General features: G+C 43.3%; 2 protein-coding genes across 2 annotated transcripts; one reads left to right on the top strand and one right to left on the bottom strand.

Moving 5' to 3' along the window:
- The first annotated feature begins 5,333 nt into the window (after positions 1–5,333).
- LOC147880675 (uncharacterized) lies at positions 5,334–7,941 on the top strand. The gene is made up of 3 exons (XM_087370654.1): positions 5,334–6,790; positions 6,959–7,396; positions 7,554–7,941. Exons 1-3 carry the CDS (start codon positions 5,334–5,336, stop codon positions 7,939–7,941), a joined length of 2,283 nt encoding a protein of 760 aa, XP_087226780.1.
- Positions 7,942–9,190: 1,249 nt separating this feature from the next.
- Positions 9,191–12,898, bottom strand: LOC147880674 (3-hydroxy-3-methylglutaryl coenzyme A reductase 1-like). The gene is made up of 6 exons (XM_087370691.1): positions 12,050–12,898; positions 10,805–11,816; positions 10,523–10,704; positions 10,074–10,420; positions 9,698–9,984; positions 9,191–9,594 (listed from the first exon to the last, which is right to left on the bottom strand). Exons 2-5 carry the CDS (start codon positions 11,728–11,730, stop codon positions 9,721–9,723), a joined length of 1,719 nt encoding a protein of 572 aa, XP_087226817.1. The 5' UTR covers positions 11,731–11,816; positions 12,050–12,898; the 3' UTR covers positions 9,191–9,594; positions 9,698–9,720.
- Positions 12,899–13,397: the final 499 nt, after the last annotated feature.

Here is a 13,397-nt window from a genome sequence, read left to right as displayed (position 1 = left end):
ATGCCTATGTAGGTTGCAAGTTTTAACAAGGGTTGATTGACATAAAGCATATTACGATGTTGACAAGAAAATTGCATAAGAAGAAGTTGCCCATGTCGACCTTCCCTTACCACACTTGAATGACTAAGAATGGCAATGGCTATAGTTAACAGAATGCCTATGTAGGTTGCAAGTTTTAACAAGGGTTGATTGACATAGAGCATATTACGATGTTGACAAGAAAATTGCATAGGAAGATGCTGCCCATGTTGAAGATAGGGACCTTCCTTTACCACACTTGAATGACTAAGAATGGCAATGGCTATAGTTAACAGCTTTAATACAATTCTCTATTTGAAAAAAACAACTTTCAGTTGATTGCAACTCACTAAATTTTAACCATTTAAAGAGAAAGCATCTGTTGAGCAAACATAATAGAGATAGATTTAAAGGTGGAGCAATTTGAGTGCTTTTGAAGAATAAGCAAACAACAAAGGACATAAGTATCGTGAATTCTAAACGTGTTCCAACCTTGAAAAGGATGCAAATTATGTTGAATTATATCTATATTGCACGGAATATTGTCGATTTATAGGCTCTATCTTTAAAAAGCAACCATTAAGTTCTACTCTCTCTCTCTCTCTCTCTCTCTCTCTCTCTCTCTCTCTCTCTATCTGTGTGTGTGTGTGTGTGTGTGTGTGCATTTGGGATATCCCATAGGATGGCTTATCACCAGGAAGCAGCAGCTAAAATGGATCTTCCAAAGACTTCAACATAAACTAGAATACTGGAAGATTTCTACTTGGCCTCTTCATGTCAGGCTCAGAATAGTACAGTCTATTGTAATGTCCTATGTCCAGTTCTATTTGCCTTTGCTGCATTGGTCCTCCAGGGATATTTCAGCCTTTATGTCTCAAGCTATGGAGATGTTATGGAGGACAAAAACTGCTGTGAAAGCATTGAGACTAATGAAGATGGAAATGGTGTGCTCCCCTAGGATGCATGGTGGACTTAATGTCCTCAATATAAGATATCATGTGCTTGAAAGGAAGGCGACTATGCTACATACTTTTTTCCGCCAACAACAGCCATGGACTTGTATGCTAGCATCCATGTGTGTCAACATGAGGACTTGTGCTTATGGTCATTGGACTACTGATCATTGGGAGGTTGTCATTGGCAGATTTGTAGGGAAGATACTTGGCTGTCCTTTCTGTACTGCCCTGATACTTGACTGGAAACAAGTACTTTCTAAGGTCAAATGGGCTCCTGATAATTGCTCGGGGACAAACTCAATGAGGAAAGCAAGTATTCATTGGAGTGCCATCTTTGACATTCCACTCGCTTTACAGGAACCTGTTCGGGCATACAATCTCATGAAATTGGGAATTAGATACATACATGATGTGGTAGATGATCAGGGATATATCTTATCTTTTCCTCAGGCCACTGCTTCCTATGCATTGGGAATGCATCATAGGTCTATATGGAAGAAAAATGCTGATTTATTACATGCTTTTCTATATGTTCCTCCTGTGGCTGACACAGACAGGCTTACGGATTGGCAATTGCAACCCTTTGCTACATGCACTCATCCTATTCCTCTTCCTGCCTTAACCTCCATTAAAGCCTATAGGTTTCTTCAGCCTGCTCCATGGATTCAGCAATATGCTAATTCTCTGTGGCATATAAGGAAGCCCCTCTCATGGTGGCGGAAGAATCTCGAGATGTTATGGAAGTGTAAAATGCCATTGAAGCAAAGACTTTTTCTTTGGAGATGTATGACAGGTACATTGTCAATGGGGCTCACACTTGCTAAACGTCACATTGCACCATCCACATGTTTAAGATGTCAGGCTCCTTCAGAGACTGTTCTTCATTTGCTTTGGCACTGCCCGTGTATTAGGATCCTCCTCAGGAGAATTTCAGATTATCTTCGGATCCGTTTCCCGAGTCACAGATTTGGGAAACATTTCTGGCTCTTTGAAGTCTTTGTCTCAATACTCACTATTTCTCTCTTGGATGCGATATTGGGCTCTTTGGACAATCTAGAGTGAGCATAATTTGGCATACTTGGGTCGGCAGATCCACAAGTCATATGAATCTTTCCGAGCCTCATTGCGGCAATCCTTATATGATGCCTGCCATGAGGGTGATATGGATGCTTCTTGCATAGAGCTTTTCTTTTTATGTTTTCGATCTTTGGGATACTCTCCATTTCGAACCTCATTGCGGCAATCCTTATATGATGCCTGCCATGAGGGTGATATGGATGCTTCTTGCATAGAGCTTTTCTTTTTATGTTTTCGATCTTTGGGATACTCTCCATTTCGAAGACCTCCCATCATATAAATTTATGAGCATATAAATATACTAAATATACTGCACTAGATATTACCCCAAAAAAAAAAAAGTGTGTGTGTGTGTGTGTGTTAACCGCCACAATTAACAATCCATGCAAGCAGAAGTGGCCATTTGTTTTGCAAGATCGAGTAGAAAAAAAGAGAGGACGAGATGTAGACAATAGGAGATCCACAGGCCCAAGTGTTTGTAAAAATGAGAGAGAGAGAGAGAGAGAGAGAGAGAGAGAGAGAGAGATAGACAAACAGAGAGAGAGAGTCCAATGTTACTTCTCTTGATCCATCAAATACTTTGCCCTCTCACTCAAAGGAATTAGTTCCTAACGGACTTAGTCCCGTAGATATCTGATAATCGATTTCAAACTCATACATCTGACACCTCACTTAGTGGCAGTCACACACTTCTCACAATGATCTTTTTGGCCACTTGATAGTTGCATCTTTGCACTTCGTCTTGTAATGTCTATTTATTTTTGGAATATTCTTGCCATAAGTTTTTTTTAAATAGATTTTCTACATCAATTTGTGAATGCTCTTAAGTCATCATTCTCTTTCTTTGATATTCAGCTGCCTTCCGTAGTGAGGCATCTCATGTTCTTCATGAGACAATCCTCTCAACAAAGGATGGGTTAGCCTCTACCACAAAGGCCCATAAAGTCTCAAAGCCATTCACATTCTAATTTCAATGATGATGATCTGGTCATGACCCCAAATGAATACATGAATGCTATAGACTGAAATGTTAACAATTCAAATATTGACTCAGTCTCCATTGCCCAAGTACCTACTAGACTAGCCTCTAGATTGACACGCATGCTTGCATGGATAAGACTCCATCTTTTGACCATGTAGGTTTGCAAGTAAGCCTTCATCTTATGGCCCTTCTACTTCCATTAGATTACAAAGATTTATGGCATAGTGCATCATCCTTGGATATACTTGTTGATCTATAAATGAATTAGCACGAGGATATTTTAGCATCAAAGGCCATAGTGCACCATGCTTGGATTCAATTTTCATTGATCAACGGATGAGTCCTCACCATGAGCACATTTCAACATCAATTCAATCGTGCTAGATTGCATCGTCCTTGGATTAAATTTTCACCTTCATTTGTGATCACTAGACTAGTCCTCAACATGAGGACATTGCAGCATTGCTTTTGCCGTGCCATAGTGCAATTGATATTATCATTTTTTTACATAGATAAGATTAGGGAATGACAGTGTACGATAGTGTTCTAGCATGCATTCATGACTATTTATACTTAATGTAGTTTTGTGGTTCTTGGTCATTATTATATACCGCCAAAAATATCAAAAGAGAGATATCTTGTACATGCGCTGCCTACTTATGAAGTGCAATTTAAGAGGGGGTGTTAAGAATATGTAAACTGCAATATTCTAAAGGACTAAAAGGGCATATGGCCAAATCCTAACCCTAACCGTAGGAAGTAAAGATTTATATATTGATGATCGTAATACAAGTAGTGTTAATTTAGCCATCTTGGTCTCTCCCCCCCCCCCAACCCCCAATCCTTTAACATCGAGGAACACTTCTTGTGCATGCCTACATTTTGCTTGCTCTCTACATGTAGCTCTGCACATGACATGTCACAATATCAAATCACCTCTAATCTCTTTCTCAATATTAACACATTAATTTTAATGTAGTTAAAAAGTAACAAGACTTTGAAAAAATAATCTTTGCTACCTCTCTCCTCCTCAATTTTAGAGCTCAATGTGCAACTATTAGGTGAGCCATTGCCATTCTTTGAGTGAAGCAACATTTAAGAATGCTAAGGGATGGCCTTCCTCTCCACATTGGGGATCTTACTCACACAAAATGGGCTTGCTGTCCTATGCAATTTCCTAGCAACTTGCTAGCCTATGAAAACCTTATATGCGGCCCAAGCTCACATTTGCAAATGATAACATTTGTAAAGATATCATAAGTATGGTATGACTTTGTGTGCGCCCCGCACGGGCAAGTGTTTTGTCAGTCGGGATGTTGTGGGTTCTAGTGATGCCCTATAGGCCATGGTATGTGCCTTGTAGGCATAAATAAAGACACTTATAGTGTTAGTGTCTAAAATAGAATTTTCACCTGACATTCATCCACAAGGTAAAAACCAACAAATGCAGCATGCATGATAAAGACCATAGTCACAATGAAACGCGTTTCATTGAATTTGAAACGTTTCGAAACGTGCAGCACGTTTCGAAACGTTTCATGTTCAATGAAACGTGGCTAGGGTAAGCTTAGATAAAAGTTTGCAAGGCCAAATCTCTCGTACGTCTCCCGTACGGCGGCGACGCGGCGCAAGGCTCTTCGTCGTTCGTCGATTACCTGCAAATCCAAGCCCACGAGCCTCGGCCCTCGACTAGGGGCTTTTGGACGACAGTCACGACACCTACAGGCTAGGGGCTTTTTGACGAGTCACGACAGTGCGACACCTGCAGGCTGCGCCGCTAGCTAACTGCTAGCTCCAAGCGCCTTGGCCCCTACGCAAGGCTCAAGGCAGCAATCGATATCTACATTCTACAGTCTACTCCAACGCCTTTGAAGTTTGAACGACGAACAGGTCCCAGGAGCGCCCAAGTGCATCATGGACGCGTGACGCAGGTACGTTAGCTGGCAGCTGGCTGCTGTACATGCATGATGAATCACGATAGAAGGCTGTACTATGTAGCCCCTTTTGTCCGTTGCGTTGGAGCGTGGCAAGCTGCATGCTGCATGCTGCATGCATGATGCTGCTAATTGCCAGCTAGCTAGCTATTAGCTAGCTGCTGTGAGCAATGAGCATTGGAAGCAGTTGGTTGGTCTTGCACGAAATAATTGTAATTTATTGTAATTTATTGCAAGACAAATTACAATAAATTTTGTAACATTCACGATTCACAATACAAAATTTATTGTAATTTGTCTTGCAAGCTTGAAGCAACAAATAATCAAAGGGATTATTGGTTGTCTTGCAGGTAGTATAGCTTAGAGATGGGGCGAGCAAAGGACATCGTTTGGGAGCAAGTGCATGTGGAGCAACAGTATGGTGCTTCGGGTTCGAAACAATGGAAGTGTAAGCATTGTGGTGGCTCATTTTGTGGTAGTGCACCTCGTGTAAGGGCACATCTTCTTGGTATCACTGGAAAGGGTGTGAATCCATGTGTAGGAGAAGATCTAGATGATGTAATTCTTTCCTTGGGAGGCACACCAAGTGGCCCGTCAAAGAGGGCACGAGTTGAGGCCTCATCAACACTAGTACGTCCTGTATCTCCTCCCAGGAGTCCCGTTCTATCTGTGACATCTGGACCCCCTCCTCCACTTTCACCACCTACACAAGGGGCTTCTTTTTCTATTGGTAGTGCTTCCACTAGACGGGCATCAGTGCGAGTTGTGAAGCCTCCAAGGTTTCCAAATTCAACTAGGTTACCACCCAGGCCAGGGACTTTACGAGCTAGTTGGGTCACAACTTTGCTTGCATCTGCTCGTCGGGCAACTCGCAAGCTCTTTTATGAGTGTGACCTTTCCTTTAACCTTGCTCGTACTCCAGCTTTTCAGGAGTTCGTTCAGGCAGTGGCCGAGGCTGGCCCTTCATTTAGGGCTCCATCTTCAGAGACTTTACGCACTCGGGAGCTGAAAGCAGAGGTCTTGCAAGTTGAGAAGGAGCTGCAGCCTATTAAGGCATCATGGGCTAGATACGGGTGCTCCATTTTGTGTGATGGGTGGTCAGATACCAGGAGGCGCCCGCTCATTAACATTCTTGTATCATCTTGCGTGGGTACTATGTTTTTGAGATCCATAGATGCATCAAATGAATCTCATACAGGTGAGTACATTTACAGCCACATTAAGAAGGCAGTAGAGGATGTGGGGCCTCAGAATGTAGTACAGGTGGTTACAGATAATGCAAGTAACTGTCAGCGCATGGGTGCGCTACTTGAGAGTGACTATCCGCATATCTTTTGGACTCCCTGTGCTGCACACAGTTTGGATCTTCTTATAGAGGACATAGGGAAGCTTCCTTGGATTTCCTCGGTGGTTGACAAGGCACGGAGCATGGTGACTTTCTTGACGAGGAAGCATAGTGCCCTTGCAATTTTTCGGCAACATAGCTCCCATGAGATTCTGAAGCCCTCAAAGACCCGCTTTGCCTATCTCTTTATAGTCTTGTCACGCTTGGTAAAGGTGAAGCCTAACTTAAGGCGCATGGTAGTCAGTGAGGAATGGTTGAGCTGGGATAAGTCCAGCAAACCAAAGGCACGTGCCTTTGAGGACATTGTGTTTGATGGTGATTTTTGGCATGCAGCTGAGGAGATTGTGGGGATTGTGCAGCCCCTTTTCAGTACCCTTCGACTTGTTGATAGAGAAGGATGCACAATTGGACTCGTGTATGAGTTCATGGAGAAGGTTGGAGAGGCATTGAAAGGGTGCACATGGCTTGATGCAACAAGGTAAATGCAAATCAGGAATCTTGACTTTCAATTCACTGTTGGCTACAATTAATTTTCTTATTTGCAGCTTTAAGGAATTGCATGTATGATGTTACATTTGTATTTAGAATCTAGAATCTAGATTCTAGGTTTGCAGCAACCTAAATATATTTCATTTGCACCCTACAGAGAGCAAGAGATTATGGCCTTGTGGGAAAAAAGATGGACATGGTTCCATAGGCCTATTCATGCAGTAGCACACATTTTGCATCCTCTATGGAGGAGGGAGGACCAATCGGATGATGCTGAGTTGACTGCAGGGTGGACAGGTTTCCTTGAACGTGCATATCAAGATGCAATATTGCAAGATGCTTTGGAGGACCAACTCCTCTCATTTAGGAACTCCTTTGGGGAGTTTGGATCAGCTCGTGCATGTCTCCGTGATGGTCAGTTGAGGCCTGTTACCTGGTGGGAGAAGTATGGTCAGGGCACGCCGGAGTTGAAGCGCATTGCCCTCCGAGTCCTTTCACAAGATTGCTCATCTAGCGCCTGTGTGAGGAATTGGAGTGTGTTCTCACTTATACACACTAAAAAAAGGAATAGACTAGGCACTGGACAACTTGACAGGTAATTCATAATTTTGTGTGTGAGCACTCCGGCCTCAGCATATCTATTTTCTTTTATATCATATATGCACTCAGCACACAGCTCATTATTAGCATTTGAATTATAGTTATGCTACAACCTACATGTATTTACAGTTAATTCATTTGGTGTATGGTAGGCTTGTATATGTCCATGCCAATCTACGACTTATTCGACGAATGAAGACCATTGAAGGTCCACAGGCAGTGGATCCTGATAAGATACGTGTGCAAGTCCCTGAGGATGAAATGCTTCATCCTATGCATGAGGATGATGATGCATATGCATTCATTGCTGAGGAGCGGGCATCATTGGCACGTGCCACACGATCTCAGGCAGGCAGACGAGCAGAGAGAACAGAACCAACTTTAATAGCAGCCGCTCCAGAAGAACAGGAGACCTCCTCATCATCAGAAGAGGATTCATCCACTTCTGCAGATTCTAATAGTGATGATGGGGAGGAGGAGGAGGAGGGGGCTGAGGGCCAGGAAGAAGATGCCCGCAGCCCAAGCACCTACAGATCTTGATTCTTGCTGATTAACTTGCTACTTTCTTTCAGATTTCAGTAGAGTTTGAACTTTAGTTTTGTTTGAAATTTAAAGTTGATGCCTTCACTCTTGACTCTTGAGTTATGTAATCTAGGTTCTAGTCTATAGACTAGCAGACTATTTACAAGAGTGAAACTGAGAACTTGATTTATGTCGAGACTCCATGGTTGTGATTCCTGAACTTGTGAAAACTGAAATATGATAAAGTTTAAGGCTTGAGCTTGTAAATTGTAATCTGAAATCTGATTTTTTGCGACCTATCTAGATTCTAGTATCTACTCAACTGAAATCTAATTTCTAAAATTTAAAGGCTTAATTGAGCTTTGTAATCTACACTCTATTCTTATTTCTAGCATTGGCCATTATAGGCTTGTTGATAAAGTTGAAGGCTTGATTGAGTTTTCTAATCTGGATTCTGGAGTCTATAATCTATTCTACCATTGGCCATTATAGGCTTTCTGTCAAGTCTTGACTCTTTTTCTATGTTTTTAGCTAGTTTTGCACAGTTTTGGCATACCAAATGTATGCATGCATAAAATTTATATTTTTTGGACCCAAAAAATACAATTTGGTTTTTTGAAACTTCACCTATTATTTTGAAACGTTTTGAAACGTTTCAAAACGTTTCACGTTTCGACATTCTGAAACGTTTCATTGAACTATGATAAAGACTAAACACTACATCTTACCAAAGTCATCCTCAATGCTAGCGTTCATCCCCATCATTAAAGGTTCTACTACCTGAGCTATGAGTCCCTCCACCTCTTTGGTTCTATGATGGTGCCCAATTCAATCTCGGGCAGCCCAGTTATATTAGTGATTAGTTACCAAAGCCATAAACAAGCTGTTCCCTACAACAGTAGTTTTTTGTTACAGATAGCAGTTACAACTGTCCCAAGTCCTTAGGAGCATTGTAGTAGCTGCACATTTCCTTCATTCAAATATAATTCACGTTAAAGCAGCTTGTGCTAGGATTAGAGACCGATGTTGCTGCTTTGACTTTGTCGGAAGAATCCACAAAAAGTCTGTTTTCCAAGAAATCACTTTGAAGAGGAGAAAGGGAGGGGGCAAGGGATTAGGACCTGATTTGTAATTTGTGTTTCGAACAAAAGAAGATAGCAATACAATTACCAATTATTGATCAAATAGAGATCTAATAGCATATATTTGACATAGGAAAACATTGCAAGACTGTCAGCAAAGAACGGAATTCCATAACAATGAGGGGTATCCAAAATCATGCTTAATCCTTGAAAGGTGGCCACAAAAGCCTCACTTCCAAGACAATTTATAGGACAACATTCTTGAACTGCAAACACACTGATACATGTCGTATGCCACAGACTATATGGCATTCATCGACATTTTTAATATTGAAAAGCCTTTCACAAAGCAAGGTGTCATACAAACATTGAGAATACAGTAGTGAGGACGCTGCTGACAGCAGCCAGTACAATGACACCCCTAGCAACTGATAGAATCAAATGTCACCGAACCAAATCAAGCAGCTATGTAGAAGTGTTGAGCCATAGTGCTTCGTCCACCTCATCACTACACCTCTTTTCTGATGAGGCAGACGGATTATTTCACTGCAGAAAGCTATCCAGACCCAGACTGCAAAATCCTGCTTCCCTGTACCAACAAAATTACCAAAGCGCTCAGGCCATAACTCAAAAGCGTAAATAAGTTACAGAAGAGAAACCTCCAAACGAGACCAGTTTGACAGTTGACTAACCTTCCGAAGTGCTTCTTTGTCGATTACGCATTTTTGCTTACATTAGGGACTAGATCAGCAGAAATGTTCTTGCTGGAACGATTGTACTTCATATGACTCCTTACAAGATGCCCTGCAGCTAAAGCTGACATCAGCGACAGTTCACCTGCCAAAACTGCTCCAGCAATCACCCTTGCAAGCTTTTGAGAATTTGCACCGGGTGAGCTTAAATTTGCTCCTTTCACTCCCAGGAGATTTAAGCAGGCAGACTGTGATGCCAGATGTGTTCCACCTCCAACTGTTCCTACCTGAAATTCAGTAAAGAACATACCATCAGAACATTCATACAGGAACTCAGCTGTATTACAATGACATCTACTTCGCTTTTAGTACTCACCTCCACAGATGGCATTGTCACAGAAACATGTAGGTCACGCCCACCATTCGTGGCGTCCATCAATGTCATACAATGAGAGCTCTCAACATTTTGAGCAGGATCTTGACCCGTTGCAAGGAATATTGCAGACACAATGTTAGAAGCATGGGCATTGAAACCTCCAAGGGCACCGGCAATAGCAGAGCCTGCCAGATTCTTCACCACATTTAGCTCTACTAAAGTAGACACTGACGTCTTCAACACTCTTGCAACCACATCTTCCTTGATAACAGCCTCACAAACAACAGACTTGCCACGTCCATTTATCCAATTCACAGCTGTGGCCTTCTTATCTGCACAGAAATTCCCTGTAACAACGACCAGTTCCAATGGCCTAATGAGTATCAAAAGCGAATGTGAGGCATATTTTCAAGCATAAATGTCAGGGTTTGATCAAAAGTCTCACGTACCTGAAACACTTAAAACATCCATATCAGGAAAAACATGCTGAAGATAGTCAAGGACATTTTGTACGCCTTTTGACACCATATTCATTCCCATGGCATCCCCCGTTGAGCAACTAAATCGTAAGTATAGATTGCGACCAGCCAAGGTACACTGGATACACTGTAACCGTGCAAACCTGCTAGTCCTGATCGAGAATCCAAAAGGAAGAATGAGAAAAGGAACAAGGCAAAGAAGTGCTGATTTGGTCATTGACCTATGGTCCAGCATACAGTTTTGCTTGTTACCTGTTAAAAATTGTACTGAGGGTATCAAAATTGCCGGCGTCTTCAATGTAGAATTTCAGTTCTGCAGAACGCTGTGCTGTGTCAAAGCGGACAACTGGAGCCCTTGTCATGCCATCTCTGAGAAGGATGCTTGTTGCCCCTCCAGACAAATGTATGGCCTTGCATCCCCGGTTAGTGCTTGCCACAAGGCAGCCCTCAGTCGTGGCCATGGGGACCATGAATTCACAGCCATCAAGGAGAAGGGGTCCTGCCACACCAACAGGAATTTGCACATGACCGATTACCATTTCACAGCATTGGCCTAGGACAGCGGAGTAGTCGAAACCTCCAATAGGAAGATTTTCAAGCGACCTCCCAGTCATGATCTCGATTGCTCTTTTTCTGATAGATGCTGCCCTCTCAGTGTCTCCCAGGTCGGTTTCCAAAGAGTGGGAGGCTACCGAACCACTACTAACTGCACATGCAATGTCTTCATCGCTATTTTCATGTAGAACTTGACCCTTCAGGTGCACTTGGGGCCTATTGACAGGAACTGGAACTGGCATCGGCTTCGACGCTTCGCAATTTCTGACAAAACCTGCAGTCTCATCGTCGAAATCCCACTGTCCGTCGCTAGTTTTGCCTATAAAATTTTGGACGTAATCTATCCCAAAGAATCCCAGAAGATAGATGAAAGATGCGATGAGCACAACGAACGCTATGATGTCTCCCAAACTCAAAATATGAAGGGGCGTGGGAGTTCTGATCTTCTTCTCCCCCCATCTTCTCAAGAGATAGTAAGATGCGACGAAGAAAAGAACGATAAAGACCCTGTTGGTTAGCCACACCGGAAGGGGCAGCGCATCCGAAGCAAGCAACTTCGCGTTCTTGTTGCGCTTTGTGCTTTTCTCGTCGAACGGCACTCGATCAAGAAATTCTGTTCCCATTCTGCCCCTCGCCTCGATGTGTGGCAAGCTGCAACAGCAGAATATCAAAGAACCGGCAGGTTCTTTGATCCCAACGAACAAGAACGCTGCGAGAGCCAGATTCAAACGATTAGGTTCAACCGGATTCAGGATCCAATACATGCAGAAACTAAATTCCTGCCGGCGAAGGATAACTGGATTTCCCAAACATTGCGCCAAAATCCACGACAATCAAAACAAGAAATGCAGGCCGAAAACATGGTCGAAGCCAACGGGAACGACATTCGGAACAAGTACAGATGAAAGTGAAGATGGAAGGGGGCAATGCAGCTATGCATACCTGCTATAAGCTATTCTCCTCTACAGGAAAGAGATGCATCGGAGTTGGAGGATTGACAGAAAATGGGGAAGAGAAAGATCGAGATCGACCTCTCCCTTCCAAACGCGCGCTTGAAATGTATGATTTGATCTCTTCCGGGTCGCCCCTGTAAGAGGGAAACCGGCAAAACTTCTCGAATTGCCTGTTCGATCTCTACGGGCATGCGAATTCGTCGTGCTCTTCGATGAGTCTCAACGAGAATGAAAATCTGTTGGATCTCTAAGGGCATGCGATTTCTTTGTGTTTCAACGCTATTGCCACTGCTCTCGCCCTCTCGCCCCCCCACTCGCTCTCTCTCTCTCTCTCTCTCTCTGACTCTCTACGGAGCTATGCTCATCAGACGTTGTCGGCCAACACGCGCCTCTCTCCTCCCCCTCTGGAAATGAAACTGCTCTCTCTCTGTCTCTGCTGAGCGTCTCTACGAAGATACGTTCATATAGGTCCTGCTGTTCTCCACATGTACATGGCTCTCCTGTTTTGCCTGCCCTCTCGTCCTCTCCCTCCCTCTCTTTTCTGTCTCTCTCTCTCTCTCCCTCTCCCTCTCTGGCAGCCTGTCACACACGCTACGACACCGCCTCCCGCACTTTGCAAATTGGCCCTACTGGTGTGGTTCAAAATACAGAGAGATTCTCCGAGTACACGTGCTTTCGTGCAGGGCCTGACAGTTGAGGAGCGGCTGGCGTCGGAGCAACTGTGTCGCGATACGACAATCGGGAAAGGAAAAGAAAGGCAGAGATGGAGATGGGCAATGGCGATCTAAAGGGCGATGGCGAAAGCCATGGCAAAAAGAGCGAAAGCTGTGCAACAAAGGAACTGACTACAAAATGTTTTCCTTCTATTAAGAACTGTATACATTAAGAACTGTATACATTATACAGTTTCTTCTTCTCTGTGGAGGGGAAAAAAAAAAAAAGAAGAAGAGAGAGACACTAGAGAAATTTAAATTAATATTAAAATAAAAAACTCTACAAAAAAGTTGTCTTCTCTCCTTGCAGCCTGCAGGCCTCTCTTCCTAGCTCACCTCGGGCCCGGACAGCGTTTCCTCGCTTATGCTTTCCTAGCCCCACCACTAGCACCTTGTCGTCGCCGCATCTTCATTGCATTCCCTTGCACTGTTGGACGACTGGAAGACCATTTCTCTACGCTTTGTTTCGGTTTCACATAGCACTTTGACGCATTTTGCAACCTGTGATACACACAGATGGAAGCCAGTACAATCGGTCTTGCCCCCGACTGCTAGCTCCAAGCATGACACATAGGGACATGCTAGTCCTTGGGTCAAGTTGCCAGCTTCAATAACCCGACAACT

The sequence above is a fragment of the Dipteris shenzhenensis genome, chromosome 32 (genome assembly GCF_047967505.1).
Source record: "Dipteris shenzhenensis isolate YYH24624 ecotype China chromosome 32, Dip_SZ_1.0, whole genome shotgun sequence".
NCBI lineage: Eukaryota > Viridiplantae > Streptophyta > Polypodiopsida > Gleicheniales > Dipteridaceae > Dipteris > Dipteris shenzhenensis.
This window is presented reverse-complemented; position numbering and strand designations above follow the sequence as displayed.